Source organism: Leptonychotes weddellii, chromosome 2 (assembly GCF_054177405.1).
Source record: "Leptonychotes weddellii isolate Sample4059 chromosome 2, ASM5417740v2, whole genome shotgun sequence".
Lineage (NCBI taxonomy): Eukaryota > Metazoa > Chordata > Mammalia > Carnivora > Phocidae > Leptonychotes > Leptonychotes weddellii.
The window spans coordinates 53302574-53329151 of NC_138370.1; the positions used below are offsets into that span (position 1 = coordinate 53302574).

Genomic DNA, 26578 nt, shown 5'->3' on the forward strand with positions numbered 1-26578 from the left:
TGAGCTAAGCCTTCTTTTCCGGACCAAAGATACTACAGAAATGTGAGATTAAACCAAAATCTCAATCTAAACACCAAGTTTCAAACATTTGCAAATCACTTCCCTTTTCTTCCCCTTTCAGAAACAGAAGGTAGGAAATCTTAAAAGTTGTTTATAAACAGCTGAAGCAAAAGAGAATATTTACAATACCTACATTCCAAGCAACTTTGCTTTTGGTTGATTTCATCACTGTTATTTAGCTAATGGGGGTGTGTACTTGAAAAAGTCACCAAAAGTGCTAAGGTTGCCTGCAACAGTCATCAGATACCCCCAAGTCCTTCAGGTACCCAGAAGTAGCATGAAAATAGTGGGGGAAAAATAAATATTCTAAAAAATACTCTTGCTAGGAAACAACTTTCATCCCCTCCTTAACTTTCTCTTGATGGGCTAGGACAACCCAAAGCAGAGAATCAAATAATGATTCTTTTATCTTCAGTGTGCTGCTATGTTAGTATGTAAAGGTTATTTAATCTTTCTCTCAAGCAAAAAAATGAGGATCCCTAAAATTTACAGAGTCCATTTGAATATAATATCTGCCGGAAAATTACAGAATGAATGGGAACACAAAATCTGCAATGAAACAGGTTTTTTAAAAGATTTTATTTATAAATTTATTTGAGAGAGAGAGAGAAGGCAGGGGGAGGGGCAGAGGAAGAGGGAGAGAATCTCCAGCAGACTCCATGCTGACCGCAGAGCCCGATGCAGGGCTTGACCTCATGACCCTGAGATCATGACCTGAACTGAAACCAAGAGTCCGGTGCCCGACCCAGTGAAACACCCAGGCGCCCCACAATGAAACAGTTTTATATTGTTTTGCATTTAGTTTAAAATCCTCAATCATTTAAGATTTCTAGCAACATTAAAGAAAATGGTTTTAAAGAAAAGAATGTGTAACATTGATTTCTAGACAACACAGCAAACTTACTATTTCCTAATATTATAATTTTATTTATTTTTTTTAAAGATTTTATTTATTCATCTGAGACACAGAGATACAGAGAGAGAGAGCATGAGCAGGGAGAGAGGCAGAGGGAGAGGGAGAAGCAGGCTCCCCGCCGAGCAGGAAGCCCGATGCGGGGCTCGATCCCAGGACGCCGGGATCATGACCTGAGCCGAAGGCAGCCGCTTAACCATCTGAGCCACCCAGGCGCCCCACCTAATATTATAATTTTAAAATAACTTCAGAAAACTGAAAACATTTTCTCTCATTAGAAACATTTGTCTTCCCTTTACTGTTTTATGTGTATGTGTAGTGTGGGTATGACTTTGGTGTCACATATGCTTTAATTTATACTTTGATGTAGCTGTGTGACTTTGGTCAAGTAATATGGCTAATCTGGGCCTTCGTTTCCTTTTCTGAAAAATGAGCATACTTACCTCATAAGGTTATGAGCTTTAATGAGATAATCTTTATAAATAACAACCTAATACCTCTTATATATTGGATATTTAGTAAATATTCATCTCCTTTCCCGTTTTCCTCTTTTTTTTTTTTTAAAGATTTTATTTATTTATTTATTTGTCAGAGAGAGAGAGAGCACAAGATGGGGGAGCACCAGGCAGAGGGAGAAGCAGGCTTCCCGCTGAGCGGGGAGCCTGAATACGAGACTCGATCCCAGGATCCTGGGATCGTGACTTGAGTCGAAGGCAGACGCTTAACTGACTGAGCCACCCAGGCGCCCTCCCTGCTTTCCTTCTTGAGAAAGGAAAATGAAGACACCCAGAATGTCTCTTCTCCTACGGTCAGAGAAATTTGGTTATATTATCTGGCTTCCTGCTCCTGCAACCTGCACAAAGAAGAGAGTATCATCTGCCACAGTTTAATATAGTAAGAGGCTGGCCTTGGTGATGATGATCATAGCTGAGGTCCATGAGTAAAGTCTCACACTTTAAAATTCCATCTTCAGATATTCAGGAATGTCAACCTCCTAACACAATGCTTGGTGCATACTAAGTGCTATTCAAATAATAGTTCACTTTACTTTTTCAGTATCCACTTAAGAGCCTCTTCATGCATGTCACTAAAAGGAAACAAATACCTATCTTTTTTTTAAGATTATTTATTTATTTGAGAGAAAGAGGGAGTGTGGGTGCGTGTTTGATAAAGAGAGAGAGAGCAGGGGGAGGGGCAGGCAGAGGGAGAAGCAGGTTCCCCGCTGAGCAGGGAGCCCAATGAGGGTCTCTATCCCAGGATCCTGGGGTCATGACCTGAGCCGAAGGCAGACCCTTAACCGACTGAGCCACCCAGATGCCCCCAAAAGTTTACCTTTAAGAGCTTAGACAGAAACACTTTAAGTGCCTCGCCAGTCCCATTTGATGAGGAAGATTATACTCCATGGTCTCCACCTTACAAATAGAGGCACAGTGCTGCTCTGTGGGCTGGTTGAGAACTGCACCTCTAAATACAAGTGTGGTTTGAAAAGCGCTATGAATTGTGTAAGACTGATGAATCACAGACCTGTACCTCTGAAACAAATAATACATTATATGTTAAAAAAAAAAAAAAAGAAGAAGAAGAAGATAGTAGGAACGGAAAAATGAGGGGGGGGAAATCGGAGGGGGAGACGAACCATGAGAATCTATGGACTCTGAAAAACAAACTGAAGGTTCTAGAGGGGAGGGGTTGGGGGGATGGGTTAGCCTGGTGACGGGTATTAAAGAGGGCACGTTCTGCATGGAGCACTGGGTGTTATACGCAAACAATGAATCATGGAAACACTACATCAAAAATTAATGATGTAATGTATGGTGACTAACATAACATAATAAAATTAAATTAAAAAATAAAAAAGAAACTTCCACTTGTTTTGGTATAGTATCAAAAAGGAATGACCCAATCATCTGAAAAGGCTTCTAAAATACATCTCCCTTTTCTAACTACAAAAAAAAAAGAAAAAAAGAAAAGCTTACAACCATATTTTTTTAGCTATTATGAAGCAAGTCAGTTTCTTAAAGTTTCTGGATAGTTTGCAGTCCTAAAAGCATTGGGATGGACATATCATCCTGCCCCAACCTTATTGCTTACTCCTGGGGAGCAGCTCCAGAGCAGTGTAGGGGATGTGGTGTGGAGCGGAAGAGGAAGGAGGAAGGGGTGATGAAATGGAAATTTCATACCACAGAATCTATCCCAGGGAGAGCTCTAAGTTTGTTGGGAAGAAATTCTTTGATAAGCTACTTGGAGAGGAGGATAGGGCATCAAGGTCCTGCTCAGGCAAAGCAAGATGTAAGCTAAGTGGATATGCATGAAGCAAGAAAAAATATTTTTTGCTCCTGAAAAGGAGGAAAAAGCAGAAAAGAGGAAAAGGACTGAACCAGGACAGCAGAAAGCCCTACCTTCCCCAAATCCTCAGAAAATCCCATAGAATCCACAAGCACCTGGTGTAAATTGGTTTCCTGTAGTGATCAGTGAAGGCAGAAGGGCAGGGAGACCCCAGCTAATATCTGGGTTCCTTTTTTTTTTTAAGATTTTATTTATTTATTTGACAGAGAGAGAGACATCGAGAGAGGGAACACAAGCAGGGGGAGTAGGAGAGGGAGAAGCACGTTTCCCACCGAGCAGGGAGCCCGATGAGGGGCTTGATCCCAGGACTCTGGGATCATGACCTGAGCCGAAGGCAGACGTTTAACGACTGAGCCACCCAGGCACCACTATCTGGGTTCCTTTTGAAAGCCACATCTCCTCCTGACTTTGGAGGGGTGGGTGACGGTAACAAGAGATAAACCACTTCCTCAGTCTCTCTGACTAGTCCCCATCTTCCCAATCTCTTTGCCTCCATGTTTGGTAATTACGTTATTGACCAGAAGGCAGGCCCTCAACTTCTAGACAGCGACTGTCCAATTACAGAGAAACAGAGTTGTGAGACAGGTGTGAGAATGATCATCCCATCTCGGGGAGAAATGAAGTATCATTATGCGATTTGCCAAAACAACGCTCTGAATTTATCATTGGTGCCATCTGAATTTCTGCCAAGGAAAAACGTCTAATCAGGGTGATTGCGCAAAGTGTTTCTCACCCGCTATGATGCTGCTGAACTTAATCAAAAAGCATTTATTAAGTACTTAATTGCATGCAGTGCTGTGCTGGATACCCACAGAGAGAACGATGTGCACCGGCCCCTCCTCCCCAGCAATTTAGATATGGAGAATTGCAGGGGATAGGGAAGGAGATGGGAAGGAAGCAAAAATGTCTTGAGTTCCTCATATGCACCAAGTCCCATGTACAGATTCAACATGTGCTTTACTCCTGTCACTTTGTCCATCCTGAAGATAAGGAAAATGAGACTCACGGGGGTCCACTGTAGAGGTGGAATTCAAACGGAGTTTTCAGGCTCGAAGGCTCTCTCTCCACACCACATTGCACAGGGGAGGAGGGGCAGGCTGACATGGGACAGGGTGCTCAGAATAAGAGGACTCCTTAGAACAGTAAGATGACTTCTAAGCATGTAGGGGTGGAAGGCAGAGATGTGTATGTTACATGTAATTTGTGATCAAAGAAAACATGCCCTGTAGACACTTTGTTTCAGGCTCTAAAATTTGAGATGAAAACATTTTGTTCATTATCTCAGGCTTGAGGTGCGCTGTAGGGCAGTGGTCTGAGAAATAGCTGCGCCTCTCTCTCCTACCCCTCCCCACCCGCCCCCAGGCTATTTAAGAGATTCTGACCATGCCTTTGGGGTTTAATGCTTATACTCTGGCCAGTGAATCTGCCCCAGGTGCAGGGGCATCCTGGGAGTAAAGGTTATGGCAGGATCCACAGCAAACCTGCCCAAATGAGAAATTCACTGCTGTTGGTAGCCCAACAAGGTGCCAGGATGCCTGGCCAAGGATCCTTCCACCCACATAGCCCTTTGCTTACTGCCTGGCATCAGTTTGCTGCTCACTGTCAGCATGTAATGTTTGAGTGTGTGTTTGGGGTTCCCACTGCTCTGCCTCAGACACCCGACACTATTTACCTACCCGATTCCCCCACCAGCCCTTTGGGTGTTTCACATAGATCTTATTATCCATATATTGATCTAATTAATGAAGAGCATGGGTGACTCCCCGGTTCAATGCCTTTCCATACCTCTTCTCTTCATCCCTACAGGCACTCCTTTCTCTTCTACTGGTCCTCTCATCTCTGCTCCTCCTTCCCACATCTCTCCTTCTAGCCCATCCTCCTTGCTCTATTTCTCCCACTCCCTACATTCTTTTGGATATTATTTTTACGCCTTGCCCCTCGTTTCTCCTTGAGCGAGGTCAGTTCGGCCACCATCTGTTGCATATTTAGTCCTGGGCTGTGTGTGATGGATTCTGCCGTAGGATGTCTGAGGCTTAGTAGGGGTGGGGGTGGGGGGAGTAAGGCATAACTATGAAACTTTTAGTGATTACAGGAAATAATTATTATTGGGAGTCAGACAGGAGCGCCTGACTGTCTCAGTTGGTAGAGCATGTGATTCTTGATCTTGGGGTTGTGAGTTTAAGCCCCATGTTGGGCATAGAGATTACTTAAATAAGTAAAATAGGGGCACCTGGGTGGCTCAGTCGGTTAAGTGTCCAACTTTTGGTTAAGATTCTCTCTCTCCCTCTCCCTCTGACTGTACCCCCTGCGCGTGCATGCTCTAAATAAATAAATAAATAAATAATATTGGGAGTCAGAAAAATGATATGTACTAGTATCTGAAGAGATGAGAAAGATTTTTGTCTTCTTTTTAGCCCTCTAAAGTCTGAATACCTGGCTTAAAATTTGTTCCTTTCTTACTCACTAAAGGATAAAGGTCAATTAAAAATGTGAGAAGAAAGAAAATGATACTTTAAAAAAAAATTCAGGGTTATTACTTTCAAGTGGCTGGAGAAAGGTTGTGTTAGGGAAGGAAGGGGGAGTGACATGTTGCCACCTCCTGAGAGTCTGTTGAGTGGATAAACATTATTTCCGATAAACCAGAGATGACTCTTGGTTTCAGCTCAGGTCATGATCTCATGCATCCTGAGATCCAGCTCCCCCCCGCCCCTCCCCCATGGGCTCTGTGCTCAGCACAGAGTCTGCTTGAAGATTCTCTCTCTGCCCCTCCCCCGACTTGCATGCCCATGCACACTCTCTCTCTCAAATAAATAAATCTTTATATATATACATAAATATAATATATAAAATTCAAAAACTGACACTGTTTCAGACATATGGACTATGAGGCGGGTTTTTAACTCATTTTTCTCCCATTTTATTTCTCTTGGCTACTTTGCAATGACACACAAAAAGACACATTAATCTTTTAAATATATATTCTATTTATATTGTTGGATATTTTTGTCTAAAAGAAATTTTTCTACTTATTTTGCAAAGCATGATTCTTTTCTAAACTATTTTTTTAAACCTTTTTTTTTTAAAGATTTTATTTATTTATTTGACAGAGAGAGAGAGAGAGGGAACACAAGCAGGGGGAACAGCAGAGGGAGAGGGAGAAGCAGGCTTCCCGCAGAGCAAGGAGCCCAATGCGGGGCTCGATCCCAGGACCCCGGGATCATGACCTGAGCCGAAGGCAGACGCTTAACCGACTGAGCCACCCAGGCGCCCCTAAACTATTTTTAATTGGAAAAATATCATACCTGTTGGAGAAATATACCCATGGCACAGGTGTACATACAAAAAGAAGTAGAAGGATGTTCATTTACAGCATTTTTTTGAAATAACAAATACCTGAAAGCAAACTAAATATCCATTATTTAATGACTGGTTAATAGACAATGGTGTTCATAACTAAAACACTATTCAGCAATTTTTAAAAATGAAGTAGATCTACATATGTTATAAAAACAACAACCCAGTTATATAATGTAGGAAAAAATAGTTAAAATATAATTTTATTCCTGGGAAAAATGTATGGACAAGAAAAACCAAATATGTTTGTGTGTGTGTGGTTTGTTTTTGTTGTCGTTTTGTTTTGTTTTAAGTAGGCTCCATGCCCATTGTGGAGTCCAACACTGGGCTTGAACTCACAACCCTGAGAGTAAGACCTGAGCTGAGATCAAGAGTCAGATGCTTAACCAACTAAGCCACCCAGGCAGCCCCAAAGACAAATGTTTTAATAAGCAAATATATGCTATAAAAGTATACAGAAAAACATCTGGAGAAATATACACACAAAGATGCTCATGTTAGGTATGAATTACCTGTTTAAAAATTTAGAACTTAAGTTTTTGAAAAGTCATACATAGTAAAAATTTCAGAGTGCAGAAAAATTTAAACTGGAAACAAAACATTTCTCTACATCCTCAGTCCTACTCCATAGAGGTAACTGAATGATTCTTGTATATTCTTATAGAACATTTTCATAAGTATACAAAGGCAAATATATGAATAGCTATTTTGTCTCAAGTTGGAAATACTTATATATAATTGCAAATTGAATTCTTTTTTACATAATATATCATTCTGCAGCACATATTTATCAATGCATATAGATCTACTCCTATACTTTTTTTTTAAAGATTTTATTTATTTTTTTTGAGAGAGAAAATGAGATGGAGAGAGAGAGAAGAGAGGGGGGCAGCGTCAGAGGGCAAAGCATGCTCCCCGCCGAGCAGGGAGCCCGATGCGGGACTCGATCCCAGGACTCTAGGATCATGACCTGAGCGGAAGGCAGTGGCTTAACCAGCTGAGCCACCCAGGCGCCCCTACTCCTATACTTTTTTTTTTTTTTAAAGATTTTATTTATTTATTTGACAGAGAGAGAGAGAGCGAGAGCAGGAACACAAGCAGGGGGAATGGGAGAGGGAGAAGCAGGCTTCCCGCCAAGCAGGGAGCCCGATGTGGGACTCGATCCCAGGACCCTGGGATCATGACCTGAGCCGAAGGCAGACACTCAATGACTGAGCCACCCAGGCGCCCTACTCCTATACTTTTTAATGGCAAGTTTCATCAGTACAGTAATTTATTTAACTAGTCCTCTATTTTTATTATTTTTTTTATTTTTTATTGTTATGTTAATCCCCATACATTACATCATTAGTTTTTGATGTAGTGTTCCATGATTCATTGTTTGTGTATAACACCCAGTGCTCCATGCAGAGCGTGCCCTCTTTAATACCCATCACCAGGGTAACCCATCCTCCCACCCTAACTAGTCCTCTATTGTTGGATATTTAGATTGTTACTGTTTTTATTTTTTTTATTTTTTTTATTTTTTTATTTTTTTTTTTTAAAGATTTTATTTATTTATTTGAGACAGAGAGCATGAGAGGGAGGAGGGTCAGAGGGAGAAGCAGACTCCCCGCCGAGCAGGGAGCCCGATGCGGGACTCGATCCCGGGACTCCAGGATCATGACCTGAGCCGAAGGCAGTCGCTTAACCAACTGAGCCACCCAGGCGCCCCTGTTACTGTTTTTAATAGAGGATGTTCCAGAAACAATGTTGCAACAAATGTCCATAAACAAATATCTTTCTTATTTTTCTAGCATAACTATAGGAAAAGTTTAACTACAGTCAAAGGATAAATGTTTATTTTATTTTTAATTTTTTTAGGATAAATATTTAAAACTTGGATAAATGTTGATTTGGTAAGTTCAACACACTTGACCAAATTGTTCTCAAAATGTCACAGTAATTCACAAGGTTTCTAACAGTGTGCAAATGTTTCCCACATTCTCACCAATATTTTTCATCTTTGTCAGTCTGATAAATAAAATGGCATCTTTGGTTGCTTTAATTTGCATTTTAAAAATTATGAGTGAAGCTGAACATACTTACGCTGTTTGCATTTCTATTTCTGTGAACTACTTGTTCTTATCATTTGCCCATTTTTTTAAACTTTTTTGTTTAACATTAACTTGAAGTGCTTTTTGCATAATAAAAAATTTGCCCTTTATCATGTGAGTTAGAGTTAGGATCATGCAATGATTCATAATTACACAGTAAACAATTTTTTGTGTGTATTCCAGACTTTTTAAAAACTATTATTTTTAGGGGCTCCTGGAGTCATTAAGCATCTGCCTTCGGCTCAGGTCCTGTTCCCAGGGTCCTGGGATCAAGCCCCGTATCAAGCTCCCTGCTCTGAGGGAAGCCTGTTTCTCCCTCTCCCGCTCCCCCTGCTTGTGTTCCCTCTCTGGCTGTCTCTCTCTGTGTCAAATAAATAAAATTAAAAAAAAAAACTATTATTTTTATTGTGGTAAAATATTTATAACATATCATTTGCCATGTTAACCATTTTTTAAGTGTACAATTCAGTGGCATTAATTACATTTATAATATTATGCAACAATCACCACTATTTATTTCCAAAAATTTTCATCATCCCAAACAGAAATCTTTAGCCACTACAGAATAATTCCCACTCCTGCCTTTCCCCAGTCCCCGGTAACCTCTAATCTACTTCCAGTTTCTTCTAGATATTTCATAGATGTGGAATCAAATAATATTTGTCCTTTTGGATCTCACTTATTTCACTTAGCAAAATATTTTCAAGGTTCATCCACATTGTAGCAAGTATCAGAACTTCATTCCTTTTTTTGGTTAATTAATTTTTTTTTTTTGATGTAGTGTTCCATGAGTCATTGTTTGCGTATAACACCCAGTGCTCCATTCAATCCTTTTTATGGCTGGATAATATTCCATTGTATGTATACACTACATTTTGTTTCTCCATTCATCTGTTGATGGACATGCAGGTTGTTTCCACCTTCTGTCTATTGTGAACGATGTTGTAATGGACATGAATGTACAAGTACCTGCGTGAGTGCCTGCTTTCGGTTTCTTTTTTTTTTTAATTTTATTTTTTTATTATGTTATGTTAATCACCATACATTACATCATTAGTTTTTGATGTGTTCCATGATTCATATAACACCCAGTGCTCCATTCAGTGTGTGCCCTCTTTAATACCCATCACCAGGCTAACCCATCCTCCCACCCCCCTCCCCTCTAGAACCCTCAGTTTGTTTCTCAGAGTCCACAGTCTCTCATGGTTCATCTCCCCCTCCGATTTTCCCCCCTTCATTCTTCCCCTCCTGCTATCTTCTTCTTCTTCTTTTTTTTTTTTTTTAACATATAATGTATTATTTGTTTCAGAGGTACAGGTCTGTGATTCAACAGTCTTGCACAATTCACAGCGCTCACCATAGCACATATCCTCCCCAATGTGTATCACCCAGCCACTGCTTTCAGTTTCTTTGGCTATACACCTAGGAGTGAAATTCTCTTACGGTAACTTTATGTTTAGCATTTTGAAGAACTGCCAAACTATTTTGGCTGCATCACTTAATTCCCATCAGCAATGTACAAGAGTTCTAATTTTTCTGCATCATTACCAATGTTTGTTATCTTCCTTTTTTCTAAGTATAGTCATTTTAGTAGGTGTGAAGTACTATCTCATTGTAGTTTGACTTGCATTTCCTTAATGACTAATGATGTTGAGCATCTTTTCATGTGCTTATTGGCCATTTAGAGATCTTATTTGGAAAAAATGCTTGTTCAAGTTCTTTGCCCCTTATTTTAATTGGGTAGCTTGGTTTTGTTGTTATTGTTGGTGTTGGTGTCATTACTGCTTTTGAGTTGTAGGAGTTCTTTCTATATCCCTTCTCAGATATAGGACTCACAAATATCTTCTCATTCTGTGGATTATCTTTTCACTTTCTTGATAGCATCTTTTGATACACAAAAGTTTTTAATTTTAAGGCAGTCCAATTTATCTATTTTTACTTTTGGTGTCATATTTTAAAAACCATTGCTAAATTCAACCAAGGTCATACAAATTTGCTTTTATATTTTAACCATTTTATAGCATTAGCTCTTAAATTTATATCTTTTTAAAAATCTTATTTATTGGGGCGCCTGGGTGGCTCAGTTGGTTAAGCGACTGCCTTCGGCTCAGGTCATGATCCTGGGGTCCTGGGATCAAGCCCCGCATTGGGCTCCCTGCTCAGCCGGAAGCCTGCTTCTCCCTCTTCCACTCCCCCTACTTGTGTTCCCCCTCATGCTGTCTCTCTCTCTCTGTCTCTCTATTAAATAAATAAATAAAATCTTTAAAAAAAATCTTAAAAATCTTATTTATTTATTTATTTGAGAGCAAGAGAGAGAGAGAGCATGAGTGGGGCAGAGGGAGAAGCAGGCTCTCTGCTGAGCAGGGAGCCCGATGTGGGGCTCAATCCTGGGACTCCAGGATCATGACCTGAGCCGAAGGCAGACACTTAACTGACTGAGCCACCCATGCACCCCTTAAATTTATATCTTTAATCCATTTTGTGCAATTTTTTTTATGTTGTGGATATTCAGTTTTTCCAGCACAGTTCTGTTAAAGAAACCATCTTTCCTCCATGAATGATCTTGGCATCCTTGTGGAAAATCAATTGACCATAGATGTGTGGGTTTATTTCTCAGATATCAGTTCTATTCCACTGGTCTGTATGTCTAACTTTATGCTAGTACCACACTGTTTTGATTACTATAGCTCTGTAGAACGTTTTGAAATAGGAAGTGTGAGTCTTCCAAATTTGCTTTTCTTTTTCAAGATTATTTTGGCTATGCTGGGTCCCTTGAAAGTCCATGTGATTTTTAAAATGGGTTCCATTTCTGAAAAAAAATATTATTAAGATTTTCCTAGTGATTGCATTGAATCTATATACCACTTTGGATAGTATTGTGATCTTAATAATATTAATTCTTGCAATATTAATTCTATTAACATAGCATGTCTTTCCATTTATTTAGGCCTTTAATTTTTTTCAGCAGTATTTCTTAGTTTTCAGTGTACAAGTCTTGAACCTCCTTGGTTAAATTTCTTCCTACGTGTTTTGTCTTGGTTTCAGCTCTGGTCATGATCTCAGGGTCATGAGATTGAGCTCTGCATCAGACTCTACACTCAGTGTGGAGCCTGCTTAAGACTCTTCCTCTCCCTCTGCCCCTCCCTCTGTGTGCACTCTCTTTCTATAAATAAATAAATAAATAAATAAATAAATAAATAAATATTCCTAAGTGTTTTATTCTTTCTGATGCTGTTGTAAATGGAATTATTTTTCTTAACTCTTTTTTTGTAGTGTTTGTTGCTAGTATATAGAAATGCAACTCATTTTTTGAGTTGACTTTGTATCCTGAAACTTCCATGAATTTGCTTTATAATTCTAACAGTATTTTTGTGGATTCTTTAAAGTTTTCTAGATATAACATCATGTCTTCTAAGAATAGAGGTAGTTTTATTTTTTTCTTTCCAGTTTAAATGCCCTTTTTTTTCTTTTTCTTGCCTAATTTCTCTAGTTCTGTATACTTTCATAGCATATATTTGCATATCAAAATATTTGGTTTTTTGGCATTATATGTGTATTCCTTTTTCATTAAAAAATATAGCATGGGGTGGCTGGGTGATGGACATTGGGGAGGGTGTGTGTTGCGGTGAGTGCTGTGTATTGTATAAGACTGATGAATCACAGATCTGTACCCCTCAAATAAATAATACATTATAGGGCGCCTGGGTGGCTCAGTTGGTTGGGCGACTGCCTTCAGCTCAGGTCATGATCCTGGAGTTCCAGGATCGAGTCCCGCATCGGGCTCCCTGCTCAGCAGGGAGTCTGCTTCTTCCTCTGACTCTCCCCCCTCTCATGTGTTCTCTCTCTCAAATAAATAAATAAAATCTTTAAAAAATAAATAAATAAAGTATACATTATATTTTAATAATAATAAAAAATTTAAAAATATATAGCATGACTATTATTTTGCAACCTACTTTTATGACACACTATATTACAAAGCCTCTTTTTGCCAACATATATAGATCTACCTCATTTTAAAAATTGTTGGACAATACCAAAGGGGCACCTTCACCCCAGTGTTTATAGCAGCAATGTCCACAATAGCCAAACTATTGAAAGAGCCCAGATATTCATCAACAGATGAATAGATAAAGAAGATGTGGTAAATATATACAATGGAATATTACTCAGCCATCAAAAAAGTTAAATCTTGCCATTTGCAATGGCTTGGATGGAATTAGAGGGTATTATGCTAAGCTAAATAAGTCAATCAGAGAAAGACAATCATCATATGATCTCACTCATATGTAGAATTTAAGAAACAAAACAAATAAGCAAAGGGGAAAAAAAGAGGTAAACCAAGAAACAGACTCTTAACTATAGAGAACAAACTGATGGTCAGAAGAGGGAAGGTGGGTGTGGGGATGGGTGAAATAGTTGATGCGGATTAAGGAGTGCACTTGTGATGAGCACAAGTTGATGTATGGAAGTGTTGAATCACTATGTTGTACATCTGAAACTAATATCACACTGTAACTAACTGGGACTTAAATAAAAACTTAAAAAAATAAAAATAAAAATTGTTGGATAATATCTAAGTTTGGATACATAATTTACTTAACTATTCCACAAACAATAAGTATTTGGGTTGTTTCCAGTTACTTGGCATTTGGCATTTATATTTTAATTTTAAGTTGTCTTCTTCTTTCTCATACAGAAGTTTGAAAATTTTTATGTAGTCAAATTTATTGCACTTTTTTCTTTAGTGCTTCTGGGTTTAGGGTCATGCATGGAAATTCTTTCTTTTCTTATAGACTATGTTAAAATATGCTTTTCTTTAGAACTTTTAATTTATCTTTATGCTTAAGTCTTTGAACTATTAGGAATTTATATTGGCTTAAGAAATATTGGAGTGATCCAGCTTTATTTTCTTCCAAATGGCTAGCTGCTTTCCCCAACATCATTCACTAAATAATACATCAACTGGGGAATACTTACAAAAGAAACACAAAGTTCAAGTTGAAAAAGGAGTAGGGCAGGGGTACCTCAATGGCTCAGTTGGTTAAGTATCTGCCTTCAGCTCAGGTCATGATCCCAGGGTCCTGGGATAGAGCCCCGCATCGGGCTCCTTGCTTAGTGGGGAGCCTGCTTCTCCCTCTGCCCCTCCCTCTCCATTCGTGCTCTCTCTCTCTCAAATAAATAAATAAAATCTTAAAAAAAAAAAAAAGAAAAGGGCGCCTGGGTGGCTCAGTTGGTTAAGCGACTGCCTTCGGCTCAGGTCATGATCCTGGAGTCCCGGGATCGACTCCCGCATCGGGCTCCCTGCTCGGCAGGGAGTCTGCTTCTCCCTCTGACCCTCCTCCCTCTCATGCTCTCTGTATCTCATTCTCTCTGTCTCAAATAAATAAATAAAATCTTTAATAAAAAAAAAAAAGGCAGTAGGACCTTTTTACTCCCACAAGGGTTATATAGGCAAAGACAGTCTCTGAGAGTAAGTTTCCTAAAAGAGAGTGAAGACTATTTATCTCTCAGAACTGAATCAGAGCCAAATTAGGGAGCTACTGCTCAGCTCAGTGTACAAGACTATAGCTTCTAATTTGGGTTCTTTACTCATGGCCTTCAGTCCAAGTGATCCTCCCTTTCTAGTTTTCTCTGTGAAAGCCAACTCAGTTGCCACTTCGTCCATAAAGAAATTATTTCTTCGTTCTCCAAAAGTTTGTTTTTGCTCCTGCCCTACTTCAAACCCACATCAGAATGTCCAGGAATCCCTTTCAACTGTTGGGTCTAAGAATAGGAAAGGAAATGGGAAAGGGTTGACAGGAGATACCAGAGAATTGGACTGACGGTGGAGACCAGAACAGAGTAATAGAGCATAATTAGGAGAAAGCTGAGGCCCAATGGGAACTTGTGAGTATAATTTACTCAGTCCATGTGGAGGTTCATTCTAAAGACAAGAGGCTAGGCAAATCCGAGATCAGCATTTACAAAGACTAGCCAGGAAGCAAGGAATAGAAAAGGAAACATAGAATCTACTGATTTTTTTAGTTTCCTACAGGGCCTACCAGTGTCCCATATTGGAGGCCTTTAATAAGTATTTATTGATGAATGAATAAATGAATAAGTGAATAGCGAACATAAAATCAAACTCCAATTTTCTCTATTATTAACAAGTGACCTTGGACAAGTCATTTAAAATCTCTTACCAATTTTCTCAACTGTAAAATGCAAGTAGTAATATTACACAACCCCAGCTCTGAGGACTATCATAAGGACCAAAACAGTATGTCATTTTCAAATGAAAATTTTTGAAAATTTTGTACATTGTCATGCCCATATAAACACTGCACCTAGGATGCTTCTTAAGGAAAGGCAGGGCATACACACACCCATATACAAATTTACATATTATTTGTTTTTGTCTTTTGTTTTGTCTCCTTTTTAACACTTTAAGTAACTTGATTTTCATTTACTTTAAAGAATAAATCTGCGTCTTATATTAACAAAGGTGTTGTAAACAACAAATCATTGTATATCCTAGCTTATTTCACCTTGGTTCAAACAACTTCAGACAATTGGAAGTTATAAGGTTTTCTAGATATTGGAAAATCAACATAATTATTTTATGGGTTATTGGGGGACACTTTCTTTTTTTTTTTTTTAAAGATTTCATTTATTTATTTGACAGAGAGAGACAGAGCGAGAGAGGGAACACAAGCAGGGGGAGTGAGAGAGGGAGAAGCAGGCTTCCCGCTGAGCAGGGAGCCCGATGTAGGGCTCAATCCCAGGACTCCGGGATCATGACCTGAGCCGAAGGCAGACGCTTAACGACTGAGCCACCCAGGCGCCCCCGGGGGACACTTTCAAATGTGCTTCAAACTTCAGCACACAGAATTATGAATTGTACTTTAAAACAAAAATTTTACTTCTTACATGTCTAGAACTTAATTAAATGAGACATCACTGAAAAAAACTTAAAGCCCCATCTTCTAGTTTTTCTGAAATAAGGAAATCCTCCCATGGAAGTGCTGAAACCTAACTTGGCTGGATTACAGAATCTGGCACTTAGCATTAGAGTAGGATCAGAAGAGAGCAGAGATCAGATGAGATTAGCTCAAGAATTACTAAGTAGGAGCCTTGATTTTCATGAAGGTTACAAAATTCATTTTTATCCTAAGTTTCCATAAATGTTTTTCTAAAACTTTATTTTTTAAAAGATTTTATTTAGGGGCGCCTGAGTGGCTCAGTCGGTCAAGCGTCTGCCTCCGGCTCAGGTCATGATCCCGGGGTCCTGGGATCGAGCCCCTCATCGGGCTCACTGCACGGCGGAGAGCCTGCTTCTCCCTCTCCCTCTGCCTGCCATTCTGACTATCTGTGCTCTCTCTCTATCTCTCTGTCAAATAAATAAATAAAATCTTAAAAAAAAAAAAGATTTTATTTATTTGAGAGACAAGCGAGAGAGCATGGGGAGGAGGGGCAGAGGGAGAAGGAGAAGCAGATTTCCCGCTGCGCAAGGGAGCCCGATGCAGGGCTCGATCCCAGGACCCCGAGATCATGACCTCAGCTGAAGGCAGACGCTTAACTGACTGAGCCACCAAGAGGCCCTGTTTTTCTAAAACTTTAAAAGAAAACAATTTTTTTTGGTCTAAAACTTCACATATTTGGTATCTATCCAAAGATAAATTATTTTTGGAAGTTTTAGCAAATTTGTTCTCCCACTCCCGAATTAGTCAGTGAAACTAAAATAAATTTTTCTGCCTTCAGAAACAAGTGTGTTTTTAAATGTCAGTACAAGGGCTTTAGGAGAATACAAACCAATAATGTGGGAGGAGGTGATGGGTAACAAGTGTGAAATTTCATAAGTTCTGAGGACATCTAATACACTTTTTCATCCAAATTTGAAGTGTTTGGTTACAATTGGATTCTATTTGTGGGACCTGGTGCTCTCAAAGGCCCAAATATTTATGGAACTAATAAATGGAAACCGCAGAATATTTCCAATTGCTCACAATATCCTTAAATTTCTTTCTAGAAAAAAAATTTCTAGGAAAAGTATATAAGCCAAACTAATTTGATATACTAAAATAACTGTTGACTTACTTTTCTGTCTGTTCATTGAAAGGGAAATTGTCAGCAGCATCTCTCTGGGTACCTAAGAGAGACTTAGCTACAAAACATTATCCAAAGCCAAAGTTTGGGATAAGAGCATTCCTGACAGAGGTACAGATAAGCTTAAGAGAATTGTAGAAAAGTCTAGCTAGGATTGACTCAATCTAAAATTTGATTAAAAAGCCAACTTAAAATCAGTATTAGTAGCTAATGAGATCTCACTTTAAAATCAATAATAAATATTAATTAAGCACCTACTGTTTACATGATAGATGATATTATGGTAGGATGAGTAATGGAAGTTGTATTAGTAACATTATAAAGTGAATTAAGGACACATCTTATACTGATGTTAAAAAAAAACAATGAGATATTAACATTTCAATATCTGTGATCGGGCTAAGCACTGTACTCGAAATAATGTTGATGGTGATAACACTTATAGGAAAGATAGAGCTTCAGACCCAAATGTAAAGGTGAACTGTTTGGCAGAGAAATGGGTTCTTTCTGTCTTCTTATTCCTCAAGGTGAACAAACGCAAGAACTTACACTAAAAATATTTCAATCATGCAGCAGTGAAATGTCACATACCTTTATAAATACAATTTCTTTACAGGGCTTTGCTTATTTGAATTGCTTTGACCAACACTAGAACATTATATGGACATGTTAATAATCTTTCCTAATGATGACTAAGTTTTCATTCCCCATACGTATCATCTCTGCCTGAGTTCTACAAAAATTCCTCTTGGAATTTTTGGAGAGAGTTCCACAGATCTGTATTCCTGCACCTAACCCATTGCTTGTTTCCATTTATATTCCCTGAGTATGAATATCAATGACTTTTAGTGGCAATCATAGATTTTTCTTTATTTCTAACTTTTTACCTAGACGTAGCAAACATAACTATGATTTCATGGCTAGGCCTAAAGAAAATGCTGAGGCAAAGATAAATCTTTTTCTTCCTTCTAAATAGTCACCCTTGCCTTTCCATAGGGCAACCTTTTCTCCTGCTCTTTCTAATCTCTGGAGGTCACAGCCTCCTACTGAAGCGCAGCTCCTAGCCTGACAACCTCTCTCCTCTACCAACCCACTCCTATAAAATTTTGCACAGTTCAGAATTCTATTTCCTGACACCATTGCTCCCTTCTGGTTTATAGAGGGTAATCAGATTATTTCTACCCTAAAGCCTTTTAGCAGACCAAGTGCACCATCATCTTCCCCCCCACCACTATTTTTATTTTGAAAAATTTCAACCCCCAGAAAAAAAGATTTACTGAACTATTTGAATAATGTAATATTTTAATGTACTATTAAAACAGTGACTATATATGTTAATAATGCTTCAATAAACCTGACTTACACAAAGAAGTGACTAACATTTTGAGTGCCCAGAGACAAACAACACTGTGCCAAGAGCATTAAATGCATTATTCATTTAATAAAAAATCCTTCCAGGGGCACCTGGGTGGCTCAGTCGGTTAAGCGACTGCCTTCGGCTCAGGTCATGATCCTGGAGTCCCGGGATCGAGTCCCGCATCGGGCTCCCTGCTCGGCGGGGAGTCTGCTTCTCCCTCTGACCCTCCCCACTCTCATGTGCTCTCTCTCATTCTCTCTCTCTCAAATAAATAAATAAAATCTTAAAAAATAAATAAAAATAAAAAATCCTTCCAAAATTGGATCTAGTAACAGTTCCATTTTTACAGATGAGGAAACTGACTCCTAGAAAATTTAAGTAAGGTGCCCAAGATCATACCCCTAGTAAGATGCAGAATTCAAATCTTCATGACTAATTCCAGAGCCTTGGTCTTAACCAGTATAATGTACTTATTAAAGTGTACCAGTGCACCTGGGTGGCTCAGTCGGTTAGGCATCTGCCTTCAGCTTGGGTCATGATCCCAGGGTCCTGGGATTGAACCCCACATCAGGCTCCTAGCTCAGCAGGGAGCCTGTTTCTCCCTCTCCCTCTGCTGCTCCCCCTGCTTATGTGCTCTCTCTCTCTGTCAAATAAGTAAATAAAACATTTAAAAAAATAATAAAGTATACCTCTTGACATAGTAACTAAATGCAATGTGTGAACCTTGATTGAATTTTGGATGATGAAAAAGAACAACTAAAAAAGATATCTTGAGGAGCACCTGGGTGGCTCAGTTGGTTGAACTTCCAACTCTTGATTTCGGCTCAGGTCATGATCTCCACCTCCTAAGATGAAGCCACAGGAAGAGAAGCGAGGGGAATCACCTTGAGAGTCTCTCTCGCTCTCCCTCAGCCCCTCCCCCTGCTTGTGCTCACTCTCTAAAATAAATAAGTCTTGGGGCACCTGGGTGGCTCAGTCAGTTAAGCGTCTGTCTTCAGCTCAGGTCATGATCCCAGGGTCCTGGGATCGAGCCCCACATCGGGCTCCTTGCTCAGCCGCCCTCTCCCACTCCCCCTAGCTTGTGTTCCCTCTCTCGCTGTCTCTCTCTCTCTGTCAAATAAATAAATAAAATCTTTTAAAAATAATAAAATAAATAAGTCTTTAAAAAAGATTTTAAAAATTAAAAAAATATTTTGGGGAAATTTTGGAAAATTTTTGCCATGGATTGGAGCTACTATTGGTTTCTTAGTTGTGATATATTGTGCTTAAGGAGAAAAATGTCCTTACTTTCAGTCAATGAAGTATTTGGAATGAAGTTTCATAATGTCCTCTATTTTCAAATGGTTCACTTAAAAACATGTAGGTGAATATTTGCGTGCACGCGCACGCGCAGGCACACACACACACACACACACACACACACAGAGCAACTGTGGCATAATAGGAACTGATGAATCGATGTGAGTGTCACATGGATGTTCACTGTACTAGTCTTTCAACATTCCCCTAGGTTTTGAAAAATTTCAAGATAAAATGTTGAAGGGAAATGAATGCCTAGAAAAGGCTCTTGAAAAATAGTTTATAGAATCTCAGAAAATTTTAAAATTTCCTGAGATTTTAAAGATCAGGTGGAGTCTTATATCATCTTTACCTTGGCCGATTTTTGGATAATTTCACCAATGGCACAAACAGGATTACACCATACACAATGCACAAATAAGCATTAGAAAGCATGAAATGTGTATATCCTCAGTAGTAGCAGGGTTAGATCAGGGAACTGATGTTAAAATTTTTTACTTTGGGGCGCCTGGGTGGTTCAGTCCTTGAGCGTCTGCTTCCGCTGGGGTCATGATCTCAGGGTCCTGGGATGGAGCCCCACATCGAGCTCCCTGCTCAGCGGGAAGCCTGCTTCTCCCTCTCCCACGTCCCCTGCTTGTGTTCCCTCTCTGGCTTTCTCTCTCTGTCAAATAAATAAATAAAATCTTTATTAAAAAAAAAATTTTTTTTTACTTTCTTTACATTTTTACAACGATCATGGAAAGTTTTATTTATTACATTAAAAAGAAACAAAAGCCCTAAAAATTCCGAACTACTTCATTTCCCATTAGTGCAATCTGTAAATACGTCATGTAAATTAGAATCTTTATTCTGTTCGGCGTATCACTCTACTGGTGGAGTTTCGAGTTATAAATGGCAGCGCTAGGATTCTATAGCTGGTTCTACTTATGCATGGAGCCGTGCTTGCAAACAAAAACTAAGGAAGACCGGAAAAAGTTAATGTTTTAAAAAGAAGCAAGTGGCGGCAAAAATAGTTAAAATTCTTGGATTCGGAACGCAACATTTAACGCCCAAGTCTCTGGCCAATAGCAGACCTGAGCGGAGATTGCTGGAATCCCGGGAAACCAGGTGGCGGGTGCAGTCCTTGCGGCCCACGGACCGGGTTTCAGGGCGGGACACGCCCCCACACCTAGGCCAATCGGGAGTGAGGAGGCGGGGTTCGGGGCCAGCCGGAGGCGGGGCGGGAGCAGGAGGAGTGTGTCTGAAGTGGGGGAGGCTAAGTCCTAGAAGGTGGCAATTTTCCTGGGCCGGCTGCGCGGGGAGCAAGTGGAAAGGCCCGCCTAGCCGGCCGGGGCTTCGGCCTCAGGCTCCGGGAAATGGCTTCGAGGGGCAGGATGGAGGACGTGAGTGCGCGGAAGTGGAGGGAGGCTGGCCCCGGAACCCCTTTCTTCCCTTGCTGGGCGCGCGGGGCGGAGACTGCCGGGGGAAGCCACCCTTAACCGGTGCGGCCGCGGCCGGAGGCGGTGCTTCCTGCGCGGGGCTGCCGAGGGGCGCGGGGTCCTGGGACAAGATACCCAGCAGGCGGTGGGGTCCGCGACGCGCCGGCTCTGGGCTTATTTTCCCGGGTGGAGGCCGGGTGGGCTGTTGGGCGGTGGGTGCGCGGATGCGGGGTCCCTGGCGGGCGCCCAGCTCCCGTGCGGCGCGCGTCTTTGATCCCGGAACTGGGAGCTTCACGTGATGCGCGTCTGGCCTGACAGCCCTCACTCGGGGCGCTTCTCTGAGCCGGGCCGCTTGGCTCCGCTCACACGTCCGGGGGCGCAGGGGGCCAGTCTCCCTCGTCGTGGCTTTAGAGGGCTTTGGATCCGGAGCAGCTGCGACATGCAGACCGGCCGCCGGCGTCCCACGGGCGGACCTGTCGCTATCATTGCCTAGAAACCCGCATTGGAGAAAAACAGTGTCGTGATACTTTGAATGTAAGCGTGATAGGCATGGAAGGATTTTTAAATCGCCTTACTTAATGGATCCAAACCAGATTGCTAAAAACAAAACAAAAACAAAGGCCTAGTTTACAATCTATATAGTACAGAGTGAAATCTTTGCTTAAGCATATTAAAACATTTTTAGGGGAAACGTGTAATGTGCCCAGAATTAACTGGTTTGCCTCATTGACAGGTAATAAAATTTACCCTTGAGAAATGCAAGTTGATAGTTAACGTTAAAGCACTAATTTGGATTAATACATTAATAGGAATATTACTGTGATCCTGTCACTGAATTAGGGGCATCAGGCAAGACACATTAACAGTCCCAGCCCTACAAGACCTTAGATTTTGGCGTAAGTAGCAACCCCAGTTAAAGTATCTTAACTAAGAACCAGACAATTTCTAATGATAAGACTAAAACTTTCCATTTTTTTTCAGTTGAGAAAATGGAAAACTACCTGTAAGACATGAAAGTAGATTTGACATTCATATACATTTGAAGAAAAAAAATCATTGTTTCTGAATTTTTAAGGGTGAGATTCATAAGCTGAAATGTATGGGGAAAAATCTGAGGAAAATGAGAAACTCTTAGAAAAATGTGTGCAGTAAATGCTTCTTGGTTGATGCTAAGTTGCCCCAGGTTCTTGAATCTGTAGCTTTTACCTTTAGGATGAGTACAATTCTAGAAATCTGTTCCACCAAACAATTGGAGATTAATGTTTCACCAACAGTTACATACCTAAATCACTTTAGATCCGAGCAAGTTGCCTGTATTGGGTACTTTGTGGATATGATTTCTACCATTCAGTAAAAACCTAAACATATGGTGTATGCCGTAGACCTAGATGCTTAAAAGAGCTAACAGAGGCAAAGGCTTTTCAGTTAGAGTTCATTGTTTGCAAGCTGTGAAACCAACTCTAGCTGATTTAAGGAAGAAAGGAATTTCTTTGAAATGATACAGGGTGGATGAACACCTACACCTCTGAAAGGAGAACAAACAAGGGCGGCTCAAGGGATCTAAGTGACAGGGGTCCTTTCAGAGTCTGCCCTGGAATGGTCTCCCTTTGGTTTGTTACTCACAGAAAGAATTGAATTGTCCAGCCCACTGAGGTTCCACGAGAGGCCAGAGGTTCAACCTTGTCAGAGGAGGGTGAAAAGTATTGAAGGATGTTCCCATTGAGACTTAATGCAGAGGTAGACAGTGAGTCTCCAGAGGAGATGGATTTATTGTCACAAAAGAAGAGGAAAGAGATCCATGTGGGCAAAACTACGGATATCTTGTACAGGTTTGATGTAGTTATTAACAGTGTAAGTGAAGAAATTATTTGGATTCAGGAGTTGTCTTTTACCTTTCACATGGAGATGGTGAGTTGCCATCTGAGAGTGATGAGGCATTGTTTGTATGGTTATTCTACATTTCCTATGGAATATACTGGACAGTGTATTTGATACAGCCACCAAATACACTGTATTTACTGAACATCTAATAAGTGACATAGAGAAGAAACCATATTACAGTCTCCAACCCCTTCAGTGTAGTCAGGAGAAATAAAAGGTATGTACATTAAAAAGGAAAAAAACAAGATAGCATAAGAAATATTCCAAATTAGGGGTGCCTTGGTGGCTCAGTGGGTTAAGTGTCTGCCTTCGGCTCAGGTCATGGTCCCAGGGTCCTGGGATCGAGCCCCACATGGAGCCCCCTGCTCAGCGGGGTGTCTGTTTCTCCCTCTCCCTCTGCCCCTCCACCCCTGCACATGCTCTCTTGGTCACTCTTGCTCACTCTTGCTTGCTCTCTCAAGTAAATAAATAAAATCTTAAAAAAAAAAAAACTATTTCAAATTAATATTATGAGCAGTACATTTTATAGCAGTTTTAAAGTAGAAAGAAAATAGTTGGCAGGACAAGTTGTTTTTTTTTTTGGTTTTGGTTTTGGTTTTTAGAGAGGGTGGGGGAGAGAGAGAGAATCTTAAGCTGGCTCCACACCCAGCACGGAGAGGACTGGGGGCTTCATCTCAACCCTGAGATCGTGACCTGAGGCAAAATCAAGAGTCTGACGCTTAACCTACTGAATCAGCCAGGCGCCCCGGCAGGACAAGTTTTATAGAGAACTTAAGTCTTGTGTGGATTCTGAAAAATATAAGAAGGATATTTGTGGGGCACTCCAGAAAGGTCATTTAGGCTAGGGGAGGGGTGCATGAAAGGGAGGTAAATGGGAGACAAATTGACAGTAGTCTTACAGTTAAGGTTTCAAGGCCAGCTTTGTTTAGATTCTCAGGCCCCACAAGAAGTTGGGCGGTCTTTCATTCACTCCACACACACATTGAGCACCTACTCTGTGTTAGGTGCTAAAGGTATAAGGAATATACAGAACAGTCTCTGCCCTTGTGAAGCACACTCTTCCAACCACTTTGTTACCTTGTGGTTAGTATTGGAGGTTGTAACAGAGACACGTGTGAGAGTGCGGTAGGGACTTCTGTTCCTAGCCGGCACCGTGTAGCAGGGACTGGATTCATCCTTCTGCCTGAAGTAACCAAAAACTACATACAGTATATGAAACAACACTTTCTGAGCTGTTGAACATCGGGCAGTGAAGGACAGTGCTTTCCGAGAGCAGGGAGACAGTCAGATGGTTGCCCCCCCGCTGACCACCCTGAGAGAGTCTGCGGGCTGTGACAGGAAAGGGTGCCCCGGCAGAGGTCAGCAGGCTCCCTGATTTGAGGAGATGGAGCTGAGAGTCTGGGGAGACTGAGGCAACTGGAGTTCACATGGCAGTACCTGGAGAGGAGAGAGGCACAGAGGGAGAAGTGAAAATGTGCAGAGTCCCCTTCGGAGTCAGCAGAGTCCTGCTTGGTCCGACCGGGCCTGTGAGGATGTTGCCCATAGCCTGGAAAGGAACCACCTGAAATGATTAGAAGAGGCAGTACTTAGTGCTCACACAGGGCTGGGCATAGTGCCTAGTCCACCAGCCCGACTGGAAACTCCATAATTCACAGGGTACGAGGTGCTCACAGAAGTCTTACCTTCATAGTGGGGGAGAAATTAGCCTTAGGCTAAACATGGCTGTGGTCCCACCTAATAATAAGTCTTAAAAGCAAGACCAAAAAGATCACACTGTTTCCAAGTAACTTAACTGCATTCCAGAAAAAAAGCTCAAGAATATTTATAAGAATGCAAAACTGTCCAGCACCCAAAGAGATAAATCAGGAAGTCTTGCATCCAATCCAAAATTATCAGGCATTGATGATTATGTGACATGGTAAAGGTGTGCATCAAATTAACTCATGGTGCACTTTAAACTTACACAAAGCTATATGTCGACTATCTTTTTTTTTCTTATGTTAATCACCATTCATTACATTATTAGTTGTTTTTTTTTTAAGATTTTATTTATTCATTCGAGACACAGAGATACAGAGAGAGAGAGAGCACGAGCAGGGGGAGAGGCAGAGGGAGAAGCAGGCTCCCCGCTGAGCCAGGAGCCGGACGTGGGGCTCGATCCCAGGACCCCAGGATCATGACCTGAGCTGAAGGCAGACGCTTAACCATCTGAGCCACCCAGGCGCCCCGGTTTGTTTGTTTTTTTTTTTTAAAGATTTATTTATTTATTTATTTATTTATTTGACAGAGACAGCGAGAGAGGGAACACAAGCAGGGGGAGTGGGAGAGGGAGAAGCAGGCTTCCCGCTGAGCAGGGAGCCCGATGCGGGGCTTGATCCCAGGACCCTGGGATCATGACCTGAGCCGAAGGCAGACGCTTAACGACTGAGCCACCCAGGCGCCCCCATCGACTGTATCTCAGTGAAGTTGAAAAAAATTATCAAGCATGCAAAAGGCAGGAAAGTATGACATAAAAGTCAGTTGAAACTGATTCAGAAATGACACGCTAGAAATAGCAGACAGGAACATTAAAAAATTACAACCACTTTCTGTATGTTCCAAAGGGTAAAAAGACATACGGGAGATATAAAATAGACCCAAGTCAAACTTGGGGACATGAAAAGTGCAGTGTTGGATGCAAAGGGCAGTAGGAACAGTGTTGAGGCATCAGAGAAGCCAGTGTTTTTGCTAAGACAAGCATTGACACGTGGGCAGAAGGAAGTAAGGCACAGGGACTGAAAGAGTTTTGTGAGAGATGGGCGCATCAGCAGTCAGCATCAGGAAGAAGAGAGAAATAACGAGAGGCAAGTCCCAAAAAGTAGCTTGGGAATGGATTGTAAAACAGAGCGCCAGACTAAGAATTTGAACGTTGTCCTGAGGCTAATGGGGAGGGACTCAAGTTTTGGGGGAGAGAAACGTGAATGTTCATGTTAGAAGGCATCCGACTGCAGCAAGAGGTTGCTAAGATCTGGAGACTGGAGGGGAGAGGCCATGAGAAGTGATGGGGCCTGGGCTGAAGAGTGAGAACAGAGAAGCAGGAACAGATCTAGGAGTCAGTGGTAAGGCATTTTATGTGGGGAGCAAGGGAAGACAAGTGTTCAAGACAATAGGGCTAAAACTTACTGACTGCCATGTCTGTACCAGGCAGTGTTCTGGCACTTTTATGAATAGTAACTTATTTAATCTTCCCACTAAAGCTATGAAACGGGTGCTATTAGAACTCTGTTTCCTGAGACGCCGAAAAAGGCATGGAGATGAAGTAACTTGCTCACCGCTAGGAAGGAGGAGAACTTGTGTCTGAACCCAGGCAGTTTGCCCTAGGAGCTTGCCTGTAACCACAGTACTTATGCCTTTCTGTCTAGTCAGAGCTGATTCTCCCCACAGCTCCCGATAATCTCTCCTGATTAGCCCAGGTCTTTGATGAAACCCTAACTGAGTTAGGAACACTGCCGAGATAGGTTTGGAACCGTCATTTGTTCATCATCTGTTCCCTGGGTGCCAACCCTGAGTCACTATTGGGTGCTAGGATTACAAAGACAAATAAGTGATGGGGAGTTTGTGAGTCTCATGAAATCTACTGGGGAGGATAGGTAAGAAATAAGACCATCACAGGATAGTATGATAGTATGAGCACCAAATGTGTGGGAAGGCCTGGAGGTGTGGCATGATCCAGATGCTTGGATGCCCAGGGAGGCTACCTGTGGGAACTGCCCCCGCGGGGCCTGGA

General features: G+C 41.1%; 1 protein-coding gene across 6 annotated transcripts in view; it reads left to right on the forward strand.

Annotated features, from left to right (window-relative positions):
- The first annotated feature begins 20736 nt into the window (after nucleotides 1-20736).
- Nucleotides 20737-26578, forward strand: part of TMEM192 (transmembrane protein 192) — a 33219-nt gene continuing 27377 nt past the window's right edge. For 5 of the 6 annotated variants that reach the window (XM_081811168.1, XM_081811164.1, XM_081811161.1 and 2 more), the window contains exon 1: nucleotides 20740-20895. In XM_081811168.1, coding sequence (XP_081667294.1) covers nucleotides 20869-20895 — 27 coding nt within the window. In that variant the 5' untranslated portion in view covers nucleotides 20740-20868. Of the gene's footprint in view, nucleotides 20896-26578 lie in introns of all 6 variants that reach the window. The other variant, XM_081811173.1, reaches the window with a different exon arrangement.